We start from the raw sequence: 27,329 nt of genomic DNA, 5'->3' as shown, positions 1-27,329 counted from the left end.
AGTAGAACCCTGTAAAAAGTATCCTTCATTAGGAAACACACAGAGATTAATTTACAGATTACTTTAGTTACCCTGAGACAGTTTACATGCTGTGTTTTATGGAAGGCAGCTTCATTCAGTCCTGCAGGTGGCTTGTTAGCTCAAGAATTATGTATGATTTAGATGTTTTGGTGACACCTAGTGGTAAAAAAAAGACATTAACTTAGGGTGTGATCAAAGGTTTCTAAGTGGAGTAAAGGCACCTGGAACTATCTGTAACGGTCATAATAAGAGTTTGTTCTTTACTGTCATCGCCGTAGGACACACTCAACATTGGTTTTTATGAAAGTCAAAGAAATATAAAAAAGGAAACAGTTTAGACTGATACTGTCTGTAATTGTCATTTTTTCCCGTTTCACACCAAAATCTGATGATATTCAAAAGCAGACTGTGAACATTTAATCTGGCTTCATGAAAGGCAGGAGTTACACAACCTCTCCACCAGGAAGAGGGAATGTCTGCGGGAATACAGCTCATGTCAGTATAACAAACCTTTTCACTATTTATTCCTGATTAATATGTTAACAGCATATAATTCAGATATATTTTTCTCTGGTAGTTTATCTGTTGTATGACTTGCGTGAACAAGCACAATAATCTTCAGGACTCGACTGTTACCACAGCAGACCCACATCAGTATCATTCTCTGTTTGAAGGCTGTGCACATGGATTTTCTGTGCTTCTCTTCACGGTTATCAGGAAAGGTACATTTTTGGACTGCATGCATCCTTTTAATTCCCTTTTCCTCTTTCTAACTTTAGGGCAGACATTACTCATAAAACTGCCCATAAAAGAAAATCACTTTGCATTTTAAAGTCAGCCTATCAGCTCTTCCTGCCTGCTGAGGCCTGCTGCCATTAATGTTCATGCAAAGTGTCCCTGATAGGAAAGCCACTGTGCAGAGACAACCCGACATGCTACTTTAATGACCAAAACTTTCCTTTACCCCCCCAAAAAAGAAAAAACACAGAACAATACTTCAACTTCCTATCAGCAGGAAAATCTGAAACATTTTGTAAAATGATATTTACAGAGAACAAAAGCTTGTATTAGGACATGAACTCTGTAACCAGCAGAGGAAGTAATAAGTAATTAAAAAATGAACAAAACTCTGATGAGAGCGAGATCGTTTCACACAATTACATGTTTTTATAACACTCTTAGAATAAACCTTTACGACATATCCTGGGGAGGAGTACAAAGACATTTTCTTACATTTTCATGTGGATGTACGCAGGCACACACTGATAAAATAAGAGCAGGAAGTATTCAAAGGCATTAATCACTCAACCAGGAAACAGTATTTCCTTGTAGGGCTGAAAAGTCTAACCAGGTCATTTGCATGTCCGTCCTTTGCTCTGTCATGTTTACAGTGTGGGAAGAGAGCGCGATGAAAGCTGCTCTCTGTGTTGATCCAGTTATAGGCTCAACTGTCTTGGTGCCTGAAATTCACACTGGTAAGTCATGTGTACATCAGCCTATAATTCTGTATACTTCATACTGATGTTCTGAAGTTTCTCTCTGTAGTTGTCTCCGTCCTACCTTCCTTTCATGGCGTTTGAAGGAGCTGCGGCCAAAAGGGCCAAACTCGTTGCATCCAGGGTCCACTGGGGCAACACGGGCCCATGTGTTTCCATTATGGACCAGGACACTCACGGTATGGAAACTACATGCACTTACATACCAAAACTAAAGAATACTAGTTGTTTGCCAGTTTTATTCTCGTTTGCTTAAAACCTCATGTTGCTAATATAAAGATAACTAAAGATGAATTAGAATAATAGTTCCCCAGATCATGTTAGTGTTTTCATTACTTTTCTGACATGTGACCCTCAATACTTCCAACTTGTTTCCAAAAATAGCCACATGCTTCTTATTGTATTAGAAAGGATGTCTTTACTGTTAAAGTGTAAAATGACCATGTCAGTTCAACTGTTGCTGTTATGGTGCAATCTGTTAGTGGAAGCGTCCTGCTGCCGTCTCTTTGTGTTTACTGTTAGTGGTTTCTTTATAATTTGCTTGTCCGCCGCAGGAAATCCAAGTCAGGACAGTGTTGGGAAGTGGCTCAGCACCAATGTCACTCAGTGAGTATCAAGGCATGAATACAGACTGCTTTGTCAGTGTAAACAGTTAGCAATCAACCTCTAAGATTACAAAATACCACTTCACTTATTTGTAGTTTTGTCACATTTGACCTTACCCAATATCATAGAAAAACGCATAATAGACACAGCATTTCATGCCTGCAGAAGTAGCATTAGCAGCAGGGAGAGATGATATCAGTAGTGAACAAAAACATGTGAAGGGTCCTCATTGTCAGAAACCATCAAGCTAAGGGGCTGATATGTACATACATATAAATGTGATAATAATGTAATAATGCGTTCCCATTATTATGTTCATGATGGCTTGAACATATCTCCCTCTGCTGGCAACATACTGCAACTTCCGCAAGTGTGTCCATTTCATGTTGAGGAGAGGCACGGCGTGCCTGTTACACGCTTCGCCGTGATATCGGGCTGCACCGCGTACTTTGCGGTGAATTTTTCACACGCCTAGTTGGGAACTGTTAAGCCCAAAATACAATTATTTTTTTAAATTACTCGTCTAATGAGTGACTAAGCTAGGCAGCAAAATTAAGGGTTCAAATCAAACGTTTTGGAGTCTAGATTTTTATGGAAATGACTTTTTTCTTTTTAAATCAAATCTCAATTACCCAGAAAACCTGTGTTCACCTGGTCACACCCCCAGCTGCTTTGTAATGATTCACAGAAAGTATCCTGGACCTAGTTTTATATATAATGTTGAAACATGAACTACATCCTTGTATGGGAGAATGTATGTGAAGACCCACTTTACTGACTTGGCTTCATACTAATGCAAGAGGAAAGGTGATCATTGTAACCTTCTCTGGTTCGATGGCTTTATTAACTCACTGGTTCTATGATCACAAGCTGAAAGTTACAATGGCACTAGGGTCAGTAGTCGGTATACTGTCAGTTTAAGTTGCAACAACACCAACAGTTTTATGTGTTCTTCCAGTACAGACAGCTGGTCAGGTCTGAGGACTGTTTTTAATAGATGATGACTTTTCATTGGGGCATTAAATTAAACAAAGACAAAAGATGAACTAAGCCACACTGATCAATATGATTTTGAGATGTCACTTCCTAACATCATTGTTGTTTTGTTTTGCTGAGAACACATTTTAAGAAACACAAATGTTTCCTGTGGATAGTAGTCAGAATTTCATTTTGTGCGTCATAGTTTTTATTTGATTGATCATGAGAAACATCCTCAGGTGTACTCAAACTCTTGACTAAAGTAAAATAAGTAATAAACTATTTACTACTACTTAGTAAATAGTTTATTACTTCTGCTACTTTACTACTATTACAGGTATTTACTATTTAAAGAAATAGTAAATACCTGTATAATTGACCTCATTTTTGTCATATTTGTGGAGGAGATTGAGGATGAAGATGGAGCATACTGTTGCCACCCTTCACACACAGTACCCAATGTTTATAAAGGATGGTGCCCACGACAATAGTACCGTATCCTGCCCACATTATGTGTGCTTAAGTGGACTACTTAGGATGTAGTGACTTGGCTTTATTTTATGAATGAAATAAAAATATAAATAGTTTATTTTTAGCATGAAGACGAGCTGCAGGGATATTTTAAGAGCATGTTTAGAATATGGCAGGTGGTGATAGTAAACGTATCCCCATCCCGACTCAGCGTAATGATCTCAGAAGTGATGGAAACTTACCTCTGTGTGTGAGTACTCTGTTCCTCCTTCTCATAAAATGTGACCTGTGTTTGCAGGGAAGATGCAAAGCAAGAGCCACTGCAGGAAGACGCAGGTACGAACAATGGGAATCCTTCTGTTTCTCTTTTGCCTGTAAGCTCTTTCACGCCTTCACTCCGCCTCAGCTGTATATTGTTTTATTCTTTGTGTTAGTTTGTGCTACAGAGTGGTGAGTACTTTGTCTGTTTGGATTCGGTTGTTTCTGTAGTCATCTAGAGCCCTTTTAAATGAGGCAGAGAGCTCCGCCTGCAAATACGAGCAGAAAATGTTGGTTATTCTATCCTGTAGAGTAGACGCTGCAAATCCTTGATAGACGAAGCTGTCTGATCAATAGATGTTGTTCCTGCTGTACGTTTTTTATACAGTCTATTTTAGATGATCCAGTCTCAACATCATGTGCTGTTTAATGTTTTAATGAGTTGTTTTTATCCAAAACGGCTGCCACAGTCATCATTATGCTTTTTACTGAAGACTATAACTACATTTGAACTAAAACTGAAAATCTGGTGCTTTGGAAATTAAAAGCTGTTCCAACAACATGCACACATTTATGCATGTTGTTGTGGAGCAGTATGAATTATGTAAGCCTTCTTGCCTCACCCCATCCTGAGGCAAGCCTATTCAAACAGCATGCAAATAGTGGTTGAGAACACCATGGGAACAACAAATAGTCCTTATGCCTCTTTCCCGCTCCGGCTCCCTGAAGAAAAACATCCAGCTCGCTATTGTGTCTGTAATTCAAGGCACTGTTGCTTCTTTGTTACACGTGTTTAAATCGAAAGAACCCCACACTATTCTCTGTTTGACTATAACAAGTCACTCACAGTGATTCTGTGGATTTTACAGAATGATGAGTTTGGGCTACAATATCTAGAGAAGAAAATATAACTTTAAGAGAATAAAAACACTGGTGACTGGTCATTTGTGCCATTATTATTCAACAATCATGAATAAACACATGTTTCTTGAACATTTCTACGTACCTGCGCTGGAACCATGTATTTTAACATGGCGTTACAGATCTCAAATCAATGTGCTGTTCTGTCAGTGACAAACAGATGGTTTGTTCATGTCTGTGCTGCTTTTGGCCCATTAGCTTAGCATCTAATGTGTGAAAGGGAAAAGTAATAGACAAAGATCTTCTTCATTATTATTATTATTATTATTATTATTATTATTTATTATTAAATGAAAGTGAACAAAAAGTGAATGAAAAATATGCTAGAAGGCATGGTATACATGCAACAGCATAACCAAGTGGCTGGCATAGTTTCCAGTAACATTTGTGGTGGTTTTGGTCTGGAAGACCTGCGGTCCAAAGGAGATACGTCCCCAGGGGTGGTTGAGAATAACCAAGCTAAGCTCCCATGGGACTTTCAGATACAGACGGACAAAGTGCTAATGGCTAACCAACCAGACATAGTGGTGGCCGACAAGCAGAGAAGGAAGGTCGTAATCATAGATGTAGCTATACATGGTGATAGCAAGATCAGGGAGAAGGAAGACAAGGAACTCAAGAAATACCAAGGTCTGAGACAGGATCTTGAGAAGAGGTTGAGAGTAACAGTGGCAATAGTGGTCCCTGTGGTAATCAGAGCACTCTGGGCAGGGACTCCCAAACTGGGTGAGCGGCTCCAGCAGATCTCAGTAATGACATCTGAGATCTCTGTCCTAGGAACACAAAGATACTGCGCACACTGTCGTACTGTTCAAAAGTGTTACAAGGAAGGAACAGTGGTGAACAAGCGAAAGGGTCATTTAATTAGCCAAGACTAATTAAAGAGCAAAGGCTGGTCCGTACACAACGGACAAGTTACTATAGCAGCTCAAACTGATGAAAGACAGAAGGTGACCTCATCTGATGAAACACTTTTTCTTTTCGTGGAAACGTTTGTAAAAGACATGGCACCAGGATGCACTATGGGAAGACAACTAGCTGGTGGAGTCAGTGTGATGTTTATGTGTGGCTGGGAGTCCTTGGCTTCAACCATCCATGTGGAGGTTTCTTTGCCACGTACCACTTACCTGAGCATTGTTGCACTATTCCATGGAAACTGTATTCCTGTATTCAGCAGGTCACTGTGCCCTGCCACAAAGCAGAAATGAGCCTCAATCCATGGAGGCTACAGCCCACAATTCACAGGACTGAAAGGATCTGTTGCTAACATGTTAGCATCAGATACCTCTGCACACCTTCAGGGGTCAGTCCATGCCTCACTGGGTCAGGTCTGTGTAGCTGAAGGGGGACCCAATATTAGGCACATGGTCATGATGTTATGCCTGATGACTGCAACATAGTTTCAGTTGTACGGTACACTTACATATACCATGTTCAATTTCAAACAAAAGTTACATTTAAATGACAATTAACCCTCTATATTCAGGAGGAAAAATGAACCTTTGAGCTTGACAGAAATAATGATGTGATTCATAGTGCCACATGGAAAACATATAATTGTAAGATTCTTTCCATTTTGACCTGGCCCTGTAAAATGCTTACTGTAGAGATGTAGACATCTTTGTGATTTCATGTTCCAGTCAGTGAAACGGCATACTTTCATCTAAGTGTATCTGCTTTGGCTGAAACAGAAAATGGAAACTGCATTTACACTTTTTGCACTTTTCTAAATGTCTAAATGACCATCAAAGACATTCTTACTGTAAACACCTAATCTACCTCCCATTAATGGCCAATTAAAATCACCAGTTAACCTTCCATGTCTTTGGACTGTGGGAGGAAGCCAAAGTGGATGCTTGTATAGCACTTTCTCCTGGGATTGTCTGTAAATCTTGCACAGGCCCTGACACTGTTGATGCACACTGCCGTAGTATTTTCTGGTTCTCACAATGCTGTATCTTCCCTTTAGGGCCTCTGCAGAGGAACCCCAGCAGTGACGATGACTTGGCGCTGGGTGTAGAAGGTAAATAGTGTCATTTCCTGGACTTGTAAGGCAACATCATCAGCAGGGATTCCTTACAAGCAAACAGAGCTCGCAGTTTAGGAAAATAAGTCACTGCTTAATCTTTCAGTGTATATCTTTCAACACCAGCAGAAAGTTGCCAGAATATCTTGTGTATTTATACTGAGGACAGAGTTGCTGTGTTGACACTTCACCACAACTATCTCAGTGTTTAGCTCATAGAAATCAGGACAGACTTCTTCGAGTACAGATTTCACCGTTTTCAAGTTTAGTCACAAACATGAACTACAGTCATCACAAACCAATCTGACATTTGATGTACCAGGATATAAAAAGGGTCATTTATTTGCTGCCAAGTCTTAAAATGAGGAAACCTGAGAGAAGCTATAGGAATGACATCATCATCATCATGTATTGACTTTTTTCACACACTGCTTTTTGGCTTCATGTGTGTTAGATAAACAATGACACGGTGGAATATGTAGCGTGTTGTTGCCCATGTGAGGTAAGACTGCACACATGGTTTTCTATTACACACTGATTTTTAAACCCATGTCCTGTACTTTCTTTTTACTATGTGTGTTTGCACTGCTGTCTTGGTCTGTGGCTCATTTGCTGATGACCTGTCAATCAAAGGTCAGGAAGTTGGCTTACTCGTATAATTATCATCATCAACATGGTTTATTCAGTATAACATTAAACAAACAACTAAGCTCATAAAATCACCATGAACGGGTTTACTGAGGCTTCAAAGCAACGAAGCTGAGGACATAATGATCACAGAGCTACAGACCACCTTTGGCCTGAGCATTACAACAAAGCACACACATGGAAATGACTGTTTCTGGACTCCCAGTCTGGGAGAGGGAGGCAGGGGCAAGTGCCAAAGCTTAAACATCCTCCAGAAGAAAAAAGGGTGGGAGGGTGAGGGACAGAGAAACACTTTCCTAATATAGCTCAGGGACTTTGACAGCAGACCTTTACAGGTTGTACCGACTTTCAACGAGCAGCAAATGTGTTGTTTCTGCCTTCCTGATGTTTCTGTCTGTGTTTCTGTCATTATAGCTCCACATGCTCCATTTGCTTTGCTGTTTGGCTAACACGACCTTTCTTCCCCGCAGCGTCTTTATACGCCAAACAAGGAGTGAAGACGGTCCAGGAGTTTCTGCGGTAAGGAGATCGCTCTTCTTCACCATGTTTCTGTCAGTCATACAGAACCACACAGACAGCAGTACAGAGGGAGTCTGTTGTGACACAGCACAGAGCTCCACTTAAATGTATTTACAGAAGAATAGCTCATAATCAACCAGCATAGACGGATGAGTTTGTTGTTATCAGTGAAGGTGGTTTGAATATGAAAGTGCTGATCGTTTTAAATCAAGGACTAACTATTGATGATGCTTTTAGAGGTTGGATCAAATTTAATATGGTGAAATTTAAGGTGGGAATTAATCGAGGTATGTGCCAACATTGAATTTCTCAATGAACAATATGTTAGGGTGCACAATAGCAACAGTAAGATGTTTATTATAGTTCAGAGGAGTTTCCAAATCTGACTATAACCGACATGGTGGCATGGTAATTAGCTCTGCTGCCTCACAGCAAGAAGGCTCTGAGTCCGGCTGTTTCTGTGTGGAGTTTGCATGTTCTCCCCATGTGTGGGTCTTCCACAGTCCAAAGACATGCAGTGTTGAATCTAAATTGCCCATAGGTGTGCATGGTTGTCTGTCTCGCTGTGTTAGGCCAGCCTGTGCAGGGTGTACCCCGCCTCTCGCCCAATGCTAGCTGGGACAGGCTCCAGCCCCCCTCAGCCCTGACAAGGAGAATGGATGGATGGATCTATAACCTGCTAAAAACTATAAAACTATTAAATTAAAAAAAAAGAAAGAAGCAAAGACTTTCAGGGTTTAACTCAGCGCCAGGGAGAGGCTGCTACAAACACATATTACATAACTTTCAGTTGAAGCAGACTATAAGATATTACACATCCTTATATTAAGCAGAGCTAAGTGGTGAGTGAGTGCCACTTCAAAACTGTGCTTCATTAGAATTAATAAAACATGTTACAGTGATACCAGCGCCTAAAACTACAAATATAGTTGCACAACTACAAGTAATATTTACTAGGCAAATGAGCTCACGCTCCCCCTCTGCAAAGCACATAGTTTGCATAGAAAGTAAAAGGATCATGGAAAAGCTATTAGGATGCTTGACAGCTGTACAATAAATATGAATCAGCCAAGAGCAAAGGGGTCAAAGACAACAGGCTCAATCGGGCAGTGATCACCAAAGACCAGCAGAAGATGTGAGTGCACAATTAAACGTGTCTTTTCTCTTTTCTTTCTCTTTTTTTAGTCTTGATTAGCAGGTCTGGAAAGATTGTGTGCTTTTGGCAGCTTAAAATATCAGATCTAATATGGTTGAAATACCCAAACACTGTACTCTAATGTAACTTGAATGTTTACAAATAAGCATAATAAATAAAATAACACTAAATGTAGGTATCTATCATAGCGTTTGAGCCTTTAAAGAATATAATGGGATTTCTGGTTTGGGTTGCATGCGCACATATATAGAAGGAGATACGAGATAAAAAGCTGGTCACTCTGATGAGCTACAGGTCACTTCATTTAACATCGGTAAGAAAGAAGCTAGGCCATTAAATATAATGCAATAATCCACACATGACAGGTGTCATTGTCTCTGGCTCTCAACTTCAAACCACCTGGTTACTAATGAATATGTAACTGAATGACTTCATCTATGAAATCTTTTTAAACTAGAGCTGCACCATCGTCGCTAATTCAGATTTGAACCTGTCCAATCAAGTTTTGCAGATTCTGATTTCCTTTCTACAAAGTATAACTGACAGCATATGCAAATAAAAGCTCTTCAACAGAAAAAGGTTTCATAATAAAATGACTTATTAAACTTTATACTCTCTTTTAAACAGCAATAAGTTACAGTATCTTATCTCACATACAGTGCTCTGCTGTACTTCTATTTTATTGTAATTTTTTGTATACTTGATTAATCCCCTGTAGGGAAATGACACTGTGCATTTAACCCATTCACTCAGTGAGGCAGCCACCAATCCAGCCCCCGGGGAGCAGTGTGTGGGGACGGTGCCTTGCTCAGGGGTATCTCAGGGTAGCCATTGATCGTGGTGTGAACGCTCTACCTACTGAGCTATCTCCTCCCCCGTTTATGCTAAAAATCAGAGGATTCCGGTTGCTAGCTGATCGAGACATATCAGCGCACTCGTTCGATATTATTTTTTCATTTATTTCTAGAGTTTTCTTATGTTACGAGCTGAGCAAATTCATTGCCATAGTTTTGGAAGCCATAGATTTTTTTTTACCCTTGTTAACCAAATTGTATAACGTCTATCTATTTGTGCAGGGATAAATTCCTTATCATGTGAGACCCATCTGAGTTGTTTGAGACCAGTTCCTAGTTTAAGACTTTCACACTCATCAAACCATATCTTTAAAGGAGTTTTAGTCCATTCATTTAAATTATTTTTCTGTTCCAAATATAATTTTTTATCTCCTAATATTGTCTGTAGTGGTAATTTTAATTGTGTCACCTCTAAATATTTCCATTTTGCTTCATACGTTGGATCACACCAATAAATTAAATATCTTAATTGTGCTGCTTTAAAATAACTTTCTAAGTTTGGGAGGGAGAGTCCACCTCTTTCCTTAGGTAGTTGCAAGGTTATATATCTAACTCTTGGTTTGCGGCCCTTCCATATAAATCCCGAAATCATTCTGTTCCATAACGCAAATTGTTTAGCTGGTATGTGTACCGATATAGATTGAAAAAGGAAAAGCAATGGTGGAAGTATATTCATTTTAATCAGGTCAATCCTATTATACAGATCAAGTGGCAGTAGGTTCCACCTTTGAATATTTTCTTTCAATTCCCTTGTAATTGGTGAGTAGTTTATTTCATAGATTTCTGTCAGTGTTTTGGGAATCTTAATACCTAAATATTTAATTATTTTATTATTCCAATTAAATTTAGACATACTTTTGATCTTTGTTGTGGGTACGTAATTGTATGTGATCACCTGTGTTTTTTGTATATTTATTTTATATCCAGAAAGTTCTCCAAACGTTTCCATCTTTAACCATAACTTAGGTAAGCTTCCTTCTGGGTCTGTGAGGGTCAGCAAAACATCATCTGCATATAATCCCATTTTATATTCCGTATCCATATCCCTTTAATTTGTTCATCCTCTCTAATAGCTTGCGCCAGTGGTTCAATAAATAGAGCAAACAGGGGTGGGCTAAGCGGACATCCCTGCCTGCATCCCCTCTGCAAGGCCACTACTCCAGTTAAGCTCCCATTTATTTTTATTCTTGCTGAAGGTGAATAATATAAATTTTTAATCAGCTGAATAAAAGGGTCTCCGAAACCAAACCGTTCCATAACCAAAAATAAATAATCCCACTGGACGGAGTCAAACGCCTTTTCTGCATCAAGGCTTAGTGCAATTGATTCCGTTTGGGATTTATTCATATAATCCATTAAATGTAAGGCACGTCTTATACTGTCTTGTATCTGTCTGTTTTTGAGAAATCCTGTCTGATCTTCGTCAATAATTTCTGGTATAATATTTTTAAGCCTTTCTGCTATTATTGAGGTGAATAATCTATAATCCATATTCAGAATTGAAATTGGTCGATATGAGCTGCATTCCCTTTTGTCCTTGCCCACCTTTGGAGTTACTGAAATGATTGCCTGTCTCCAGGATGCTGGTGACTCCCCCCCCTCCAACACATAGTTAAAACATTTTAATAATAGTGATGATAATAACTCTCTAAAGGTTTTATAATATTCTGATGTAAATCCGTCCATACCCGGCATCTTATTTGTTTTTGTTTTCGCAATGGCTTTATCCAGTTCTTGTTTAGTAATTTGTTGCATTAGTCTTTTGTTTTGTTCCCGTCCAATATTAGGTAAATCCAGAGAGTGCAAAAATTTCTGAATGTTTAGAGGGTCAGCCTTTTGTGTCTCTGAATATAAGTTTTTATAATAGTTTTCAAATGAGTTTTGTATTTCTTTAGCAGTGTAACACATTTTTTGTGTCTCATCATCTTTTATACTGTAAATTCCTCTTTCTTCTTGTTGTTTTTTAATTCTCCAGGCTAATAGTTTCTTTGCTCTAGGGCCGTAATCATAATACTTTTGCTTAACAAATCTGGCCTTTAATTCTTCTTGTTTGTCATATATATCATTTAATTTACGTTTTGTTAAATTTATCTCTTCCAATGTTTGAGAGTCTTCAACAGTGGCGTGTTTAGTCTCTAAATTCTTTAATGTAAGTAGTAACTCATTAATTTGCCTTTGTTTCTCTTTCTTTTTGTACGAGGACCACATGATCAATTTTCCTCTCATTACCGCTTTGGATGCATCCCATGTAACACTTGGGGACACCTCTTGATTATCATTTTGTTCACAGTAGTTTTTATACTCATTTCTTACAAATTGTATACACTTGGTATCGTTTAACAAACTCCAATAAGTCATTCTGTCACAAATGTTTTAAAGGCACACTGCTTGGTGGTTGGTTTCATAGACCCATGGCAATGGGGGAGAAAACACCTGAATTCAAAGGTTAAGTGGTGTGTCTGTCTATTTAATATATGCTGTTCTAAAATCCATGTTCATCATAGTGTGTTAATAGGCTTTCGCAGATCCACTAATCCACTAATCATCAGTGATGATTCTTAGTTACTGTAAATATAAATTACTCTGACAGTTGGTACGGATTCAGATTGAAAGATTAATATCACTGGCATTAACTGAGTCAATCGAGGAGATTACAAATGCTATAGATCAGAAACAGTATGCAGCTGGATTGACACAATCAGTCATGTCTTAATCAATAAACGGTAAATAGTACGGGATCAGGGGGATTGTACTGCACTGGGTGACAGGAAACAATTTTTGAAGCTGGGTGACTATTCTTCATCATGCTTGGACATCACATGCGGTGTTCCACAAGGCTCTGTACTGGGTCAAAAAATGTTCATTATCTATAATAATTTATTATAAATTATATTTGTAAGGTATCTGATATATTAAAATTAGCATTATTTGTAAGTATTTTTTGTTCTGGGAGGGAATCCAAAGGACCTGCTGGATATGATCGACTCAGAAATGTGCAAAATTAAAAAGAGGTTTGACATAAACAAACTGTCACTAAATATGTAAAACTGCTGATTCATGGTGTGGAGACTGAAAGAGTTCTGAAATACAAGTTTCTTGGTGTGATAATAGATGATAAAATAAGATGGAAGTCTCATATAAATAATTTACATAACGTTTCAATATTAAGTAAAGTAAGAGACATTCTGGACCACAAGTCACTCCAGAGTCTCTATTGTTCATTGCTTTCACCATCTCTGCATTACTGTGCAGAGGTTTGGGGCAAAGCTTATAAATGTTCGCTATCATCAACCTTCATATTGCAAAAAAGGGCCATAAGGATAATCCATAAAACTGGTCACAGAGATCATACAAATCCCCTATTAAAATCAAAAATACTAAAATTCACAGATCGGGTTCATTTTCTCACTGCACACATTATGTATAAAGCAATAAACAACCTGCTTGTTGACAATGCTCTGTTTTCTAAAAGGGAACATCCCTGTATCTGTATCTAAAAAGTGATTGCAGCTCTGTGTGGAGACAGACGTCCCAGCAGGACCTGAATGTGGTTTTTGCAAAGCACGAGGAGGAGGCGGGGCTTTGATCACCATTTTCACAACAGCAATGTGTATATGTGTGTGTGGGTGCGTTTATATAAGTATATACATATGTATGTGTAAATTTGTACATTTTTTAATGTGTTAATGGGGTTATAAAAATAATAAAGAAAGAAAGAATATTAATGAAGAATTTGTGATGGACTGAGCATAAACAGGAAGTAAAGTGCAGACTATGAGTTATAGTGGCAAGGGGGGTGGGATTAAATAAGCATAGGCTTCTTCCTGCATGTAAGTTATTTATTATTATTGTTTGTTTTCCTTTTGTTCTGCTTTGATTGTTTGTCACTTTTTCCTCTCGTGTTGTTCTTGTTATACTATTCTCACATGTTCAAAGTAAAGATTCGACACAAACGGTGGCTTTTGAACTGAGGACACAGCGACGTGTGTGTGTCTGTTTTTATTGTGGTGTGAGTTCTTGTGTCGTGTTTCCCTTTGTGTTTTACTCTGTCATGTTTTCCATGTTTCTGCAGCGCGTCATGTCCGTGCTCTCTCTCGTGCTCTCCTCCACTCCCACATCATGTTTCCTGTTTTATTTTGAAGGTGCTGTGTTTTCATGTCATTCTGTTCAGTCCAGCCTCCCCTGTCTCGTTATGTTTTTCATGTCAGCTGTGTTCCTCGTGTGTTCTCACCTCCTTGTTATCCCTCTGTGTATTTAGGTCAGCGCTTGCCTCAGTCCTGTGTCGTGCCCTCCCTCATGCTGTGTGGTCCCAGTGTTTCCTCGTAGGCATTATTTCTTAGAGCTACCCAGTCTAGTTTAGTTTCGTACTTCCTTGTGTCCGCAAATAAAGCTGCGTTTCTGCCTCAGTCAGTTTGTGTTTGGGACTCTCCTGCCTGCACACAGCCGTTTCATGGCAAATTGAAATCATGAAACTAGTTTATAAGTTCAAATCTAATATTTTAAAATACTGTTAAGTATCCTCGATTTATATATAAATGCATTAAATCAAATAAAACCTCGTGCTTTGATTGTATCATACAGGTGGAGCAGCTCAGGTCCAGCCCTTAGTAGGTGGAACAGCTTTAGCTCAGCAACTTCAGGTCACTCTGGACCACTCAGGTTAAACACTGACCGACACACAACAGAACTATACAACTGGAACTATTTGAATTGGTTCTGAGCAATTATACCTTCTCATACTTGCAGTGTGATGGATGTACTTAACCTATGGAACGACGACCCAGAAGAGATTCTCTTGGACCTGGGCTTTGGCTGTGATGAGCCTGACCTCTCTGGACGCATTCCGGCACGATTCATTAATTATCAGTCTCATGCAAGAGGAATAAATCTCCAAGTGTTTCTAGAGGCTCAGAAAAACCGTCTGGACCTGGAGAACCCAGACGTCAGCAGTGAGTCCAACTGATTCCTTGTTTCTTATATAAAATATTGACATCTGGTGACAAATATTTGCTTTCATACTATCATCAGTGAGGTCCACACTAATGGAGGCTGATGAGATCTGGTTCACAGTCAAGCCCCCATCAAACTCAGATTGTTGATAGAAGTGAAAAAACAAACAAAAGCCTGTTTTCAAAAGTATTTTGAAGGCATCAGACTTCAGCACACACAAGGAATACTAAATCTGTGCTACAAATACACAAACAATGGAGAGACATTGTTTTCGTGATGCTGTACGTTGTATAATCAAGTCCATATTTCTGAAAACAAGACTTTTTTTCTTCCTATCTCAGATCGGTTTAGACAACTTGAGGTTCTACAGCAGGTCACTACAGCATTCTCCAGCTTTATAGGATCTTCCTCCTCTCCACTGAAAGCAACACAAGGAAAAGACCTGCCTCCTGAGGCCCAGGAGAGGAGAAGGCGCATGAGCATGCTGTTCAGACGAGCATCAAAAAAGTCACTTGGCCAAATACACAGGAATAAAACCCATGGCCTGACTATACCTGCTGCCAACTGTGTTCCTGCATCTGAGTCACAGCAACCCACATCCAGCCCTAGAGACAAAAACGTCTGCTTAAAAAGAGTTAAACCAGGCTCTCTAGAGACTGCGTCTCTGAGTACTTTGGCAGAGGAACAAGGAAATGATCCAGACCTTCAATCCCAACATCCCTTGGTTTATTTACTATCCCAGGAGGGAGCGCTGCACCCCTCAGGAAACAATGCACCCCTGAGAGAAGGTCACCCCTTGGCAGCTAAATCTTTCTTACAGAGGAAGAAGAGCCAAGGACAGATCAGGGAATCGTTTGAAATGGAGGAGGCAAGTTGAAGTCTGTTATAGAACAGAGAAGCCCTTAAAACCTGAAATATGAAAACAATGGACAGTTTTTTTTAAAATAGAGAGTTTAGTGAACAATTTTGTTTACAAAATTAATTACATATTAATTTCCATATATTTCATTTGTATCATTTATGCTACATCTGGTATTTTTTTTAAATAATTGCTTAAAAAAGTGTTGTGCAATTTAATTAGGTTTTTCACACCATTGTTTTTCTTGTGACATTACCAATAAGTTTGATGTGTCACATGGCCCTCTTCCTATTGTATCCAAGATGGCCGACTTCTAAATGGTCACCATGGTCACCACCCACCTTGAGGAGTTTGCCCCCTCGCATCTACTAATGTGCCACAAACAGGACTTTAACATCACCAACCATTCCCATGTTATTACGGTGTATCCGTATAAATGGCCCACCCTGTATATCTAATATTTTTCCTTCTGTGTTGACTTCCTGTGAGTTTTACTAATCATACACATTATATTTCATATCTCATTCTAGATACAGAGCTTTGATGAAAGCAGTGTTGCAGTGAGCTACGTGGGAGGAGCAGAAAACTTTGGTTAGTAAAACTGTACAATTACAAAGTAACAAGACTGTAGCAATTAAAGAAATATCAGCAAAGTTTTCTCTTCATAGAAGTAACATGGAAAGAGGACAAAGTGGATGCTTCATTCAGGTGCTACATGATCTGTTAAATCTCTGCATACCTTCTCATTCTTTGCTGTTTTTTATTCACTCACTATTTTTTATTCAGTCCCAATTATAAAAGGATAAAAACTTCCTCATACATGAAACATCTGGGATTCTTTGTAGGTATGTAATTCATGGACATAAACAGAGCACAATTACATTATTTGCATGCAGTTTTACCATCATGGAAGAGTCTACCATGATCCAGAGATGCAAAGTCGTTACAGGCTTTGGTCATTTTCATATTTGGATCATTGCTGTCAAACCAAGTATTACATCATGTTGTAATTGCAGCATTAATATGTGATTGAGGGAATTTTATTGCATTGCTCTCTTGCACCCTCAAGTGCAGAGACCAGAGCATGTTTAATATTTACACAGTTGTGTTTTAGGTACATCTAATTAAGCTTTTGCTTAAAAAGCATACACTTGACCATACTATACTTCAAATACACTTGACTTATACTTGAACCTACACTGAAGAGCTTGAGATGTTGTCCATTTATAGACCTATATGGTAAATGCTACATGGGTTAGAGTGCACTATACAGGTCATCGGATGTTCAAGATGGGCTTTACGTCTACCAACAACTGCTCACACTGCCAAACCAATTCACCAGACAATTATATCCACGCTCTTTGGTTCTGTCCACCAGTTCAGAAGTTTTGGCGTGAGATATGTGAAGACTTATCAAAGTGTCTGAAATGTAACATTCCAACTTCCCCCTTAGTGTGTTTGTTGGGCAGCTTAGATAATGTCACTTCAGAAAAGAATATCGCCCATATGGTTTTCACTGCCCTATGCATAGCCAAGAAAACAGTCCTCATGAACTGGAAAAATAAAAATAATCTTAATTCTAACCAATATAGAAATTATCTATTAGATTACATTAGTCTTGATACAGCCTCTGCCACCACATCAGATCAATTGCTCTGGGCTCCTTTGATCAGCTCCATCACCTAGTGGGGGTGGGGGGGGTCATAGTTTGGTCCCGCCTTCACTGTTGTGATTGGTGTAGGGGTAGGGACAGGCTTAGGGCGTCGGGGGGTTCCCCGGAGGCATCTTCCTTGGGGGGCTCAACCCGGGGTAGCGGTCATGTCCGGTTAGGGGCTCTGTTGGCTCTCAGGTGACTGTTTCCTCGTGGCTGCGTGCAGCGGGGCTAGGGGAGGGTCTGTGCTGACGGACGTGGGTTACTGACCTGGTAGCCTGGCTGCCCCTGGGTGGGTCCGGGATGGGCGTGAGGTTCTGGGGGCGCTCCGTCTCTGGGCTGGGGCCCTGGCCGGTCCTCGGGGGCTTGGGTCCTGGTTGGTGTGTTGCCGGGGTTGTGGGCGGGCGGGTGCATGGGGGCCCAGCCCTGGCGCGGGGTGCCGCCGGTGCATCGAGCCACCTGGGGGGCTCTTCAACTGGTGGGGGAGATTGTCACATCTTGCAGGAGCTTTCCTCTCCTCAGGAGCTGCCTCTGCAGGAGGGGGAGATACAGGAGAGGTGGAGGAAGATCTCAGCCTGGGCGTTTATTGTCTTATGTAGTCTGGAAGATGAATGGATGGTGGGGTGGGTGCAGTTTTCTCTGTGGTGGGGTTGGGTGGACTGTCCCGGGCTCTGTGGGGCCGGGAGGCGCTGCTGCACTGGTCCCCGGTCTGGATGGGCCTGGGCCCCCTTTCCCTGGCGGGTCGCGGAGTGTGGGAGTGCCAACTGGGGTCAGCGGGGGAGCTGGCCCCAGGGAGGGGTCACTTGCCCCTCCCTTCCTTCCCTCCCCATCTCCAGCTGCCTCCCTCTTCCCGCTCCACCACAACCACCCATACATGCAGGGCCTTGGAGTAGGGGTATGTCACCAGGGTGCAGAGGAGGCTACCCCCCCTCTGTCCCCTTCTGGCTGCCTCTGCCTCAATTTTATCCCACAACTTAGACATTCACATTACTCACACTCTCATAACACATACATATAGGATCTTGGGGGTGGGCACGCTACACGGAATCCAAGTTACCATCAGGGTGTACACCTCACCCCTGACGTCGTTGCCCACCTCTCAATTTTAAATACACGTAGACATTGAGGGCTAGCAGGAGGGACCATGCGCTTACCTGCTGCTCTCTGGCAGGTAGCTCCATGCCCTCCTGGGTTTTAAATGCACCTTAGAACACACATGCATCAACACTACAATGAGCGGGTGGAGGGAGGTTTGGAGTCTTCTCTCACGCCCGTTCTCTGCGACCTGCTGGAGCGGGGGGGCTAGGAGGAGGAGTTGGCCGTCCGACTGCGGTCTGGAGTGTGGGGCCTCCCTGCTGCTGCGGAGTCGGGGCGGTCTGCCTCTCCCCACCGCAGGGAAAAGGGTAACACCACCTGGGTCTGGGTGCAGTTCCCCCCTCCAGGGGCAAGGGTACCTAGACCCGGTTCGTAGAGTACGCTTGGGGAGTGTGATCGTGTGTACAGCGTCTCTTTATGTCTGTCTCCACGTTGGTTGAGTGTGGAGTAAGTGCATATGAGAGCATGAGGGTGGGAATGGATGTTTGTGTCTGTGTGTGCCTGTATGTCTGTGTCTATATGTCAGGTTGGGTATCAGACGCCACCTCTCTGGGGACATCTCAGGCCCTCCAAGGTTTGGAGGCCTATCTCCCCCCACCACCACTTCCCCTGCCAGTGGCGGACCCCCTCAGACATCGGTGCGTTGGTGGTTCTTTGTGTCTGGGGATGGGCGTCCAGGTACACACCGGCTCACTCCTTGGCGGCCGCTTATCGGGGCCTGGAGCCTGGGGCTCGCTCAGGCCACTTCGGAGGTGGGGTGCCCCCGGCCTCTCGGCCTGGGGCTCGGTCACTCAGGCACAGCTGGCTGCCGGCGGAGCACACGGGCGCGTCACTGCAACTCCCCCTGGCTTCTGCTCCGCGGCTGCTGGGTAAACCCTCATCTGGGACTCTCCTCAGCTCTTTCTGGGACAGTGGCACGGCTGCCCCTCTGTTGGTCTTCCTTGGTCTCTTGTGTTCTGGGGGCCTCTGGATGTCTGGAGTTTTGATCTCCTCCATACCTGCTTCATGCCCTGGAGGACGGGGCTGTGGCCCCCCCACACCCTCTAGCAGATCATTACATGAAGGAACCTTTTAAAAAACCAAGCGCGTCCATGCTCACAGGTGTACACACGGGTGATCACACCCACAAACTACACCCTTTTTGGCTCCTACCTCAAAGCACACTGTGTTCTGTTGATCTTATGTGCTGCACAATAATGTTTAATATTTAATATTTACTGTCATATTCCCATATATCATTGTGATGTTGTTTATTCTATTACTCTTGTTCCTTTTTGCTTGTTTTCTTTTTTCTTTCTCAACAGGTGATCCAGGTGATCGATATATGCATTTTTTTTCCTTTTTTTGTTTTTTTTATTTATTTATTTATTTTTTCTGCTCATTCTGTTGGTTTTTGTTTTTTGCCCTTCTCCCCCGTCCCTCTTCTCAGCTGTTTCTCTTTCCCTCTTTCTTTCTCTCCTTCTTTCTCCAGTCAAGTCTGTCCCGTATACAGCAAGTGAAAATAAAATAAACAATAAAAGGTGAATCAAATGGACCATTATGGCAAGGCTGGGATGGTCAATTTGGTAAAGTAAATCCGTTAGGCATCTTTCTTTGCCTTTAGACAACAATTCTGATGGCAAAAGAGCCAAACGGGACAGGCAAAAAAAAAAAAAAAAAAAAAAAAATGCTACATGGGTTGTTTCAGTTTCCAACTTAACTTTCATGCTTTTTTCTTCCTGGAAAAGCTATTAGACTTACTACATTTTCAATGGTCTAAAGATTAAACAAGCACTAAGCAGCACTAAGAGGAACTTCTACAAGATCTTTGCACAACCAAAAAAAATTCCTTGGACTTGACCTGCTTTATCTGTGATACAATCATATCCGGCCCACGAGATAATTTCATATGCCAAGGCAGACCTTCCGAAGACAGCAAGTGTAGTGGTACAGGCCAGGTGCACAAAGAGACGGGGAGCCGGATTTAAATGCAAGCATGTCAAGAAAAAAGTGGAGAACTGAGTGAAAAATGTAAAATGAGCAGCATCTGGCTGCAGCTCAATGATATTGGAGACTGCAAAGCGGAGTGCAGAATTTATAAAATTAGGAACTGGATGAAGTGATACCGGTGTTTATTTTCAGCCACTTTTATTGTGGAGGACATAATGTTTCAAACTTGTCCAAGGCTTAAACCTCATGTATGTTCTCCCATTAAGTTAAGTCAAGTGGCTTTATTGTCATTCCAACCATGCATAGTGGTACAGTACAGAGACGACGTTACTCCAAGACCATGGTGCTACATAAAGTGCAATGTGCAAAGATTGCACAAAAACAAAACAAAGACAGTGCAACAGTAGACAGAACAGAACAATACAGAGACAAGACAGTGCTGACACAATAGTGCAATAGAAATGTGCAAAAAGTAACTTGGTGTATGAAGGTGTGTGTGTGTCGGTCCAGTCACTGAGTGTTCAGGAGTCTGGCGGCTTGGGGAAAGAAACTGTTTCACAGTCTGGCAGTGAGGGCCCGAATGGTCCGGTACCTCTTGCCTGAAGGCAGCAAGATGAAGAGTGTATGTGAGGGGTATGTGGGGTCCTCCACAATGCTGGTGGCTTTGCAGATGCAGTGGGTGCCATAAGTGTCTGTGATGGAGGGAAGAGAGGCTCCAACGATCTTCTCAGCTGTTCTCACTGTCTGTTGTAGGGTATTGCGATCGGATACGGTGCAGTTACCATACCAGACAGTGATGCTGCTGCTCAGGATGCTCTCGATAGTCCCTCTGTAGAACATAGTGAGAATGGATGGAGGGAGATGGGCTTTTCTCAGCTTCTGCAAGAAGTAGAGATGCTGTTGGGCCTTCTTAGTCATGGAGCTGGTATTGAGGGACCAGGAGAGGTTCTCCGCCAGGTGGACACCAAGGAATTTGGTGCTCTTGACCACCTCCACAGAGGATCCATCGATGTTCAGTGGACAGTGATCTCTCCATGCTCTCCTAAAGTCAACAATTATCTCTTTTGTCCACATTCAGAGACAGGTTGTTGACTCTACACCAGTCCGTTAGCTGTTGCACCTCCTTTCTGTATGCTGACTCGTCATTCTTGCTGATGAGACCCACCACAGTCATGTCATTGGTGAACTTGATGATGTGGTTTGAACTGTGCATCGCTGCACAGTCGTGAGTCAGTAGAGTGAACAGCATTGGGCTGAGCACACAGATGATGTGTTCTCCTTCAAGTTGGTGCAGTCGCCATTTCATAGAGCTTCCCTGAACATGTCCCAGTCACTGTGCTCAAAACAGTCCTGAAAAGCAGAGAGAGCTCCTGCAGGCCAAGTTTCATCTGTTCAGAACTGGTTTCCAGCGTCTGACGAGCGGTCTGCATGCTGTAAATAGCATAACAAGTGGTCTGAGTATCTGAGGTGGGGGCGAGACTTTGCTCTCTACATGCTGAAATGTTTGTATAAACAAGATCCAGCCCATTTTTTCCCCTCACCGCAAAGTCCACGTGTTGATGCAATTTCAGAAGCAGTGACTTGAGATTTGAGTGGTTGAAATCTCTGGCGATAATAAACAGTCCATCGGGTGTGAGTTCTGCAGCTCGCCCCCTTAGCGTTAGTGCTGGGTGGCATTTACACTGCTGTAATGAACACCGCAGTGAATTCCTGAGGAAAGTTAAAAAGGTCTGCATCTAACAGTCCTAAACTCTACCAACAAAGAGCAGTAGTAAGAAACAAGCACAGAGTTCTTGCACCATTCCAAGTTTATGTAGACACACAAGCCACCACCAGGAGTCTTACCGCACAGAGCTGCATTTCTGTCTGCACGAAATGAAATGAGCCCGTGTAGCTGAATGGTGGTGTCTGGAGCTCTGTCACTGAGCCATGCTTCTGTAAAATGCTGCATGCTGCATCTCTGTAAAAACAAAGATGCAGCAGTCCCTAAATTCCCACTGTGTGGTCTGCTCACTGGACAATAAACTGGACTACATCTGACTAAAACAGCAAGGGTTTGAGAGCAGGATAGATGGGAGAGCTTGGATTTAAGCTTAGTAGTAAATGCATAAAAATAAGTCTCAGTTCAGTATTGAGCATTAATAATAATAATAATAATAATAATAATAATAATAATAATAATAATAATAATAATAATAATAATAATAATATTTCTTAACATGTTTGATCTGCTAGGTTTCACAGCATTTCCTACTGATAAAAATTCACCCTATGGCCATTCATACTACACAAAGTAATTAAGCAATAAACAATTAAATGACAGAAAAGTTCCTGTTTTTCATTTTCTACTACAAGATCAAAGTGGTCTGGGGCATCCATTGTCAAACTGGGCGACTTCGGTGTGATTGGACTACTGGAGGGATGTGATTGGGAGGAACAGCTTGCCTAATCTAAATCCTGAGAGTACAGAGTCTCGTCTTTATTGTTGAACCTTTGTGATTCTTTCAGTTTGTCTATAATAAACATTATGTTTAGCTTAAGGGCATTTATATAAGGTAGGGCAGTGAAGGGAATACTTTGAGAATCTCCCGATTCGCACTAAAATGCCTTCCTGGAAGGAAGCAAAGACCAAGGATAAGTAGGACATCTTGCACATCACTGGGAATGTATAAACTTCAAAGAGAGTCCCTACTGTGGTCACAAAACAGGTGGAGTCTAACCAGTAATTTTCTGTCAAAGACATTGTTTATTAATACATACTTGGTCACAAGCAATACCAGTAACTGACTCCAGGATGAACCAATGCCAAAACAACAATCAAAAGCGGCTATCTTTCAAGGAGCTGTGCTACCTTATTCCTATGTGACAAAAAAACAAGCAAAAAACTAAACAAACTGAAGGCATATGCTAAACCTAACTCCCTAGATGAACAACAGGAGAACAAGTGTTCAGAGCAAAAAAGCAGTTCAGCTCTTACGTTTCAGTGATCTGTGTATATACACAATGAGTAAGTTAAGCACAAGAACTACTAGCAAGAAACCAGCTCACAGACACAAGGCCAAGCAAAGCTAAGGGTCTCTCCACAAGGCGCAAGAGAATAATGTTGCTGCTGTCATTTGCTGCAAGGGAAAAGCTGTTGGGGACCGGGGGTTTTGACATGCACATATGTTCAAAGTACCAAATATCATGGATATACATGGATTCGACCAATCTGGAGGAAACCTGCAAAAAACTCAAAGTTTGTGAGGTCACAATCTTATAAAAAACAGTGCACACAAAAAACACACAAAAAGCTACAATGAACAAGGGTTAAAAACAATTAAATCCATTATATTCAGCTCCATACAATTATCGCAGCAATTCAACTAGCAAGAGTTGACTGATCTCGGTTCATCCTATGACCCTGAGCTGTGGGAGCTGATGGAAAGAATGAGACTATGTATGCAAATGTCTTTCTCTGAAGGGTGTCTGATCCTGGGGCAGGCACTGGACATGCTGGAGAGATTGTTTTTATTAGCTGGCCTGGGAACAATAGACCTCTAGAAAGTTTGGAATAAAAAACAGATTTCCCACAACATGTTTTCAAAACTTTTTAAATTCCAGCGTTGAGACAAATACCAGAGATTTTGATAAGTTGTGGATATAATTCCATGTCCTCTTTCTCTTTGTCTTCTCATTCCTCCTTCATTTGTTTGAGCAGTGAGAGGTGTAATGCGGACCAACAGCTGCCAGTCAGACAGCAGTGGCTTTCTAGAAGAACCCTTTATACCACTGGTCCCTCATTTGGCATCACCAGGATCTGAAATCATCAAGGTCTCTTCTCTTGCCAATGCAGTCTCACTTTTCTCACAGTCTGTCAAGTTTATTGAAATGCAGCGCACTACCCTAATTCATAACACTGACACTAGATCGTAGAGTATACTAAGTTGCTATTTAGGATATTTAGAGCATTTGAATGTTCAGATGTTTGACTGTATTTCCTGTTTGATTTCAGGCTCGCTCAGGGTTTTCAGAAATGAGTGGTGACAATCAGGACAGTGAGAAACCAGAGTCTTCTGCTTTTTCTCCTCATACTGACAAATCTCCCATCCCTGCCTCAACAATGACCTCTTGTGGTTTTAATAAATATCTCCCTTCCTCACCCTGCCCTTCACCAGATTCTACTATAGACTCGAGCTCTTCCATAGCTTCTGCCTCACTGCCTCTCTCAAGTTGTGACCTGCAAATTGCAAACACTGAAACAGTACCAAATCCGGATCAGTCTCCACCCGCTTCAATAAAAAGTTTTTCTTCTGGTCCTATATCGTCTCAGCATCCCACTTCTCCTCCTTTACCTCACTCTGCTAACAGAGAGATCTGTTCTCCACCCACTTTGGTCTCTCCCAAATTACTCAAGTTAATCTCACAAACTCCCGAAAGCAACAAAAACAAATCTTTTTTTCTAGATTCTGATGGAATAAGTTTTTCAAAGCCAACTGCTGATACACAAAAGGAAGAGGATGAAAGTCTCCCTTTGCTCTCTTTTCATTTGGACAAAGCTAATCCATCAGCACCACCTGTTTTGGACTTCTCAAAATTAGAGGAAGGTTTTCCCACACCTTCCTCCCTTTCTTATAAACTTTACATCCCAGTTTGTCAGCCTGATGTGTCATCACAATCACATCATCAAAATGACCTCATAGACCCAGCTTCAGGAGAAATTTCAGACCAGTCAGAGCAAGTTGTCTCTGGACAGCATAGTGCAGTCTTACCCCCAGAGAACAGACAGCATTCTCACAATGATAACAATGATCTTGCTCTATCCTGTCAGATCCAAAATGGTACAAATGCCAAGATGAATGATATACTGTTGGAAAAATTTCAGAGGAATGAAAAACAACAGGAAAAAAGTGAGGGACACGGTCCCCAACTTTCTCAAGAAGCTGTCGTTTACATCTCAGACACAGAAACTCCCGCTAATCTGTCAGAAGGTTCTGCACCTTCACCTTCTGAAGTAGAAAGCCAGTCAGAAATGGATACACTGGTCAACTCCTCTACTGTGCATGATGACATGTCAGCAAAGACAAAACACAACGATATTAGAAAACTCTATCAAAAACACGTTGCTGGTAAAGAAAGTGAATCACCCGGGAGTTACATACGCTTACACAATCAAGTTGCACAGGCACACAGTGGAGATGAAGTAAAACCCAATAATCTCATTGCAATTGAGAACTTAGATCTGGTTTTTGAAACCTCAGTAGATGACTCTGACAATGAGAATATAGATTTAGATGACTTTTTTCAGCAGCTTGATACTGAAGGGCGAGTCTATTGGGCAGAACCCATCCAGTTGTCCAATCCAACCCCTGAAGCGTCAGGAAGCTTTGAAATCTCAGATGGAACTCCTGGAAATCTTCCTGTAGATTCATTTTCTTCCACAGGCAATGCCATCCCTTTACCGATGTCATACTCAGCGAACACAGACAGAGGCCAGACCTCAAGAGCTGCAAATGGCTCCTTGGATGTACCTTCCTCACTGACATCCACATCCCAGTCTGCAATCCCGAATGTCAGACCATCAAATCGTTCTGTTTCAGTTCAAATGCCGTCATATCTGTCTTCTCATATTGTCCACAGAAAGGATGTTCCATACACTCCTGAGTCAAAAAGCACTCGTCTCCCTATCATTCTACCTTTGGACACCTCCAGCCCCTTTCGTGCTGTCCAGTCATGGACAGACCTGCAAATTCAGCGCAATACTCTGACCAAGAATTTATCATATGGGGCTCTTCATGCTGTTCCAAACAAAACAAATTTGTCCATGAGTTGCCCAGGAATGACACAAAGACCAACACATCAAGAGCTCTTCTCTTCATCTCCTTCTTTCTTTCACCTGTCTAATAATTGGAAATCACAGGAGACTATCCCTGAGATGGCTATAAATTGTAAGCCAGAGTCAGTATCTGTAGATACAGGATTGTGGCCGGATGAGCAGGAAGAAGACATGAACAGAAATGGAAATGAAACTCAGAAGCAACTTTGGGAGGGCAATCAGCAAGACACCATGGCATGCTGCTGCTCCTGTGACCATACCTGCTGTATTCACAAGAGTAACAACAAGGAACCCACTTTCGGAAACAGTCCTGTGAGTAATACCACACTGTCCAGTATCCTTACTTAATTTTGTGTATTTAGCCAAATAGATTTATGTTGATACCCTCATATAAAATTCACACCCTTTTACGTATAACTTCAGTTGCTGGACTACATGTATTCAAGCACCACAGTGAGTAAGGTTTGGTTTTATTTTACGTCTATAGTCTTACAGTTTTTCAGGTTCAGAACAAGGCCGATAGGCAGTGTCTGATGAAAGTAGTTTAGAATTTGAGTTCCATTCTGAACTTTTAGGGCCCGAGGACTAAAGTTATTGGGACTGCTGTCCCTCATCCTGCACTTCCCCACAGCTGGTACTACCAACAGAAGGTTCTTATGACTGTGAGTTTGCCTGTATCAACCAGTTCTTCCACATGAAACTTTTCAATAAGGCACACAGGGTAGGTAGGGGCAGGGATGGTTGCATTAAGAGATTTGATTGGGCAAGAATGGGCTGCTGTCAGTGCTTGTGGGGCTGGTGTGCGGCAACCCTGCAATCTAACTGAAACCTATTTATTTATTTGCAAGGCTAGAATGGGACTGGTAATTTTGTTTCAGGCAGCCCATCATGTTTGCTCAAGAAATCAAATCACACACAAAAAAACCCTGCTTCACTCCTCCTACACTTCTCCACATCTGGTGCTAAAAACAGCAGCCTCCTGTGACCGTGAGGGCTGGTTACTAGTTGTTGTTGGTACTACTGTTGACAGTGCAACATCACCAAAAGCTAATGTCATTAATTTGAAACACTTTGCT

General features: G+C 41.6%; 1 protein-coding gene across 1 annotated transcript in view; it reads left to right on the top strand.

The window, feature by feature from the left end:
* The first annotated feature begins 1,390 nt into the window (after positions 1-1,390).
* itprid1 (ITPR interacting domain containing 1) overlaps positions 1,391-27,329 on the top strand; it is a 35,985-nt gene continuing 10,046 nt past the window's right edge. Inside the window, exons 1-12 of the mRNA XM_085417722.1 lie at positions 1,391-1,496; positions 1,567-1,696; positions 2,072-2,123; positions 3,871-3,908; positions 6,721-6,774; positions 7,896-7,944; positions 14,536-14,613; positions 14,701-14,903; positions 15,246-15,772; positions 16,294-16,354; positions 24,139-24,251; positions 24,433-26,565. Of these exons, the coding sequence (XP_085273848.1) occupies positions 1,591-1,696; positions 2,072-2,123; positions 3,871-3,908; positions 6,721-6,774; positions 7,896-7,944; positions 14,536-14,613; positions 14,701-14,903; positions 15,246-15,772; positions 16,294-16,354; positions 24,139-24,251; positions 24,433-26,565 (3,414 nt within the window). The 5' untranslated portion in view covers positions 1,391-1,496; positions 1,567-1,590. The remainder of the gene's footprint in view (positions 1,497-1,566; positions 1,697-2,071; positions 2,124-3,870; positions 3,909-6,720; positions 6,775-7,895; positions 7,945-14,535; positions 14,614-14,700; positions 14,904-15,245; positions 15,773-16,293; positions 16,355-24,138; positions 24,252-24,432; positions 26,566-27,329) is intronic.

The sequence above is a fragment of the Rhamphochromis longiceps genome, linkage group LG9, assembly GCF_057381845.1.
Source record: "Rhamphochromis longiceps isolate RC_006_pf linkage group LG9, R_longiceps_female_GT1.1, whole genome shotgun sequence".
Taxonomy (NCBI): domain Eukaryota; kingdom Metazoa; phylum Chordata; class Actinopteri; order Cichliformes; family Cichlidae; genus Rhamphochromis; species Rhamphochromis longiceps.
This window is presented reverse-complemented; position numbering and strand designations above follow the sequence as displayed.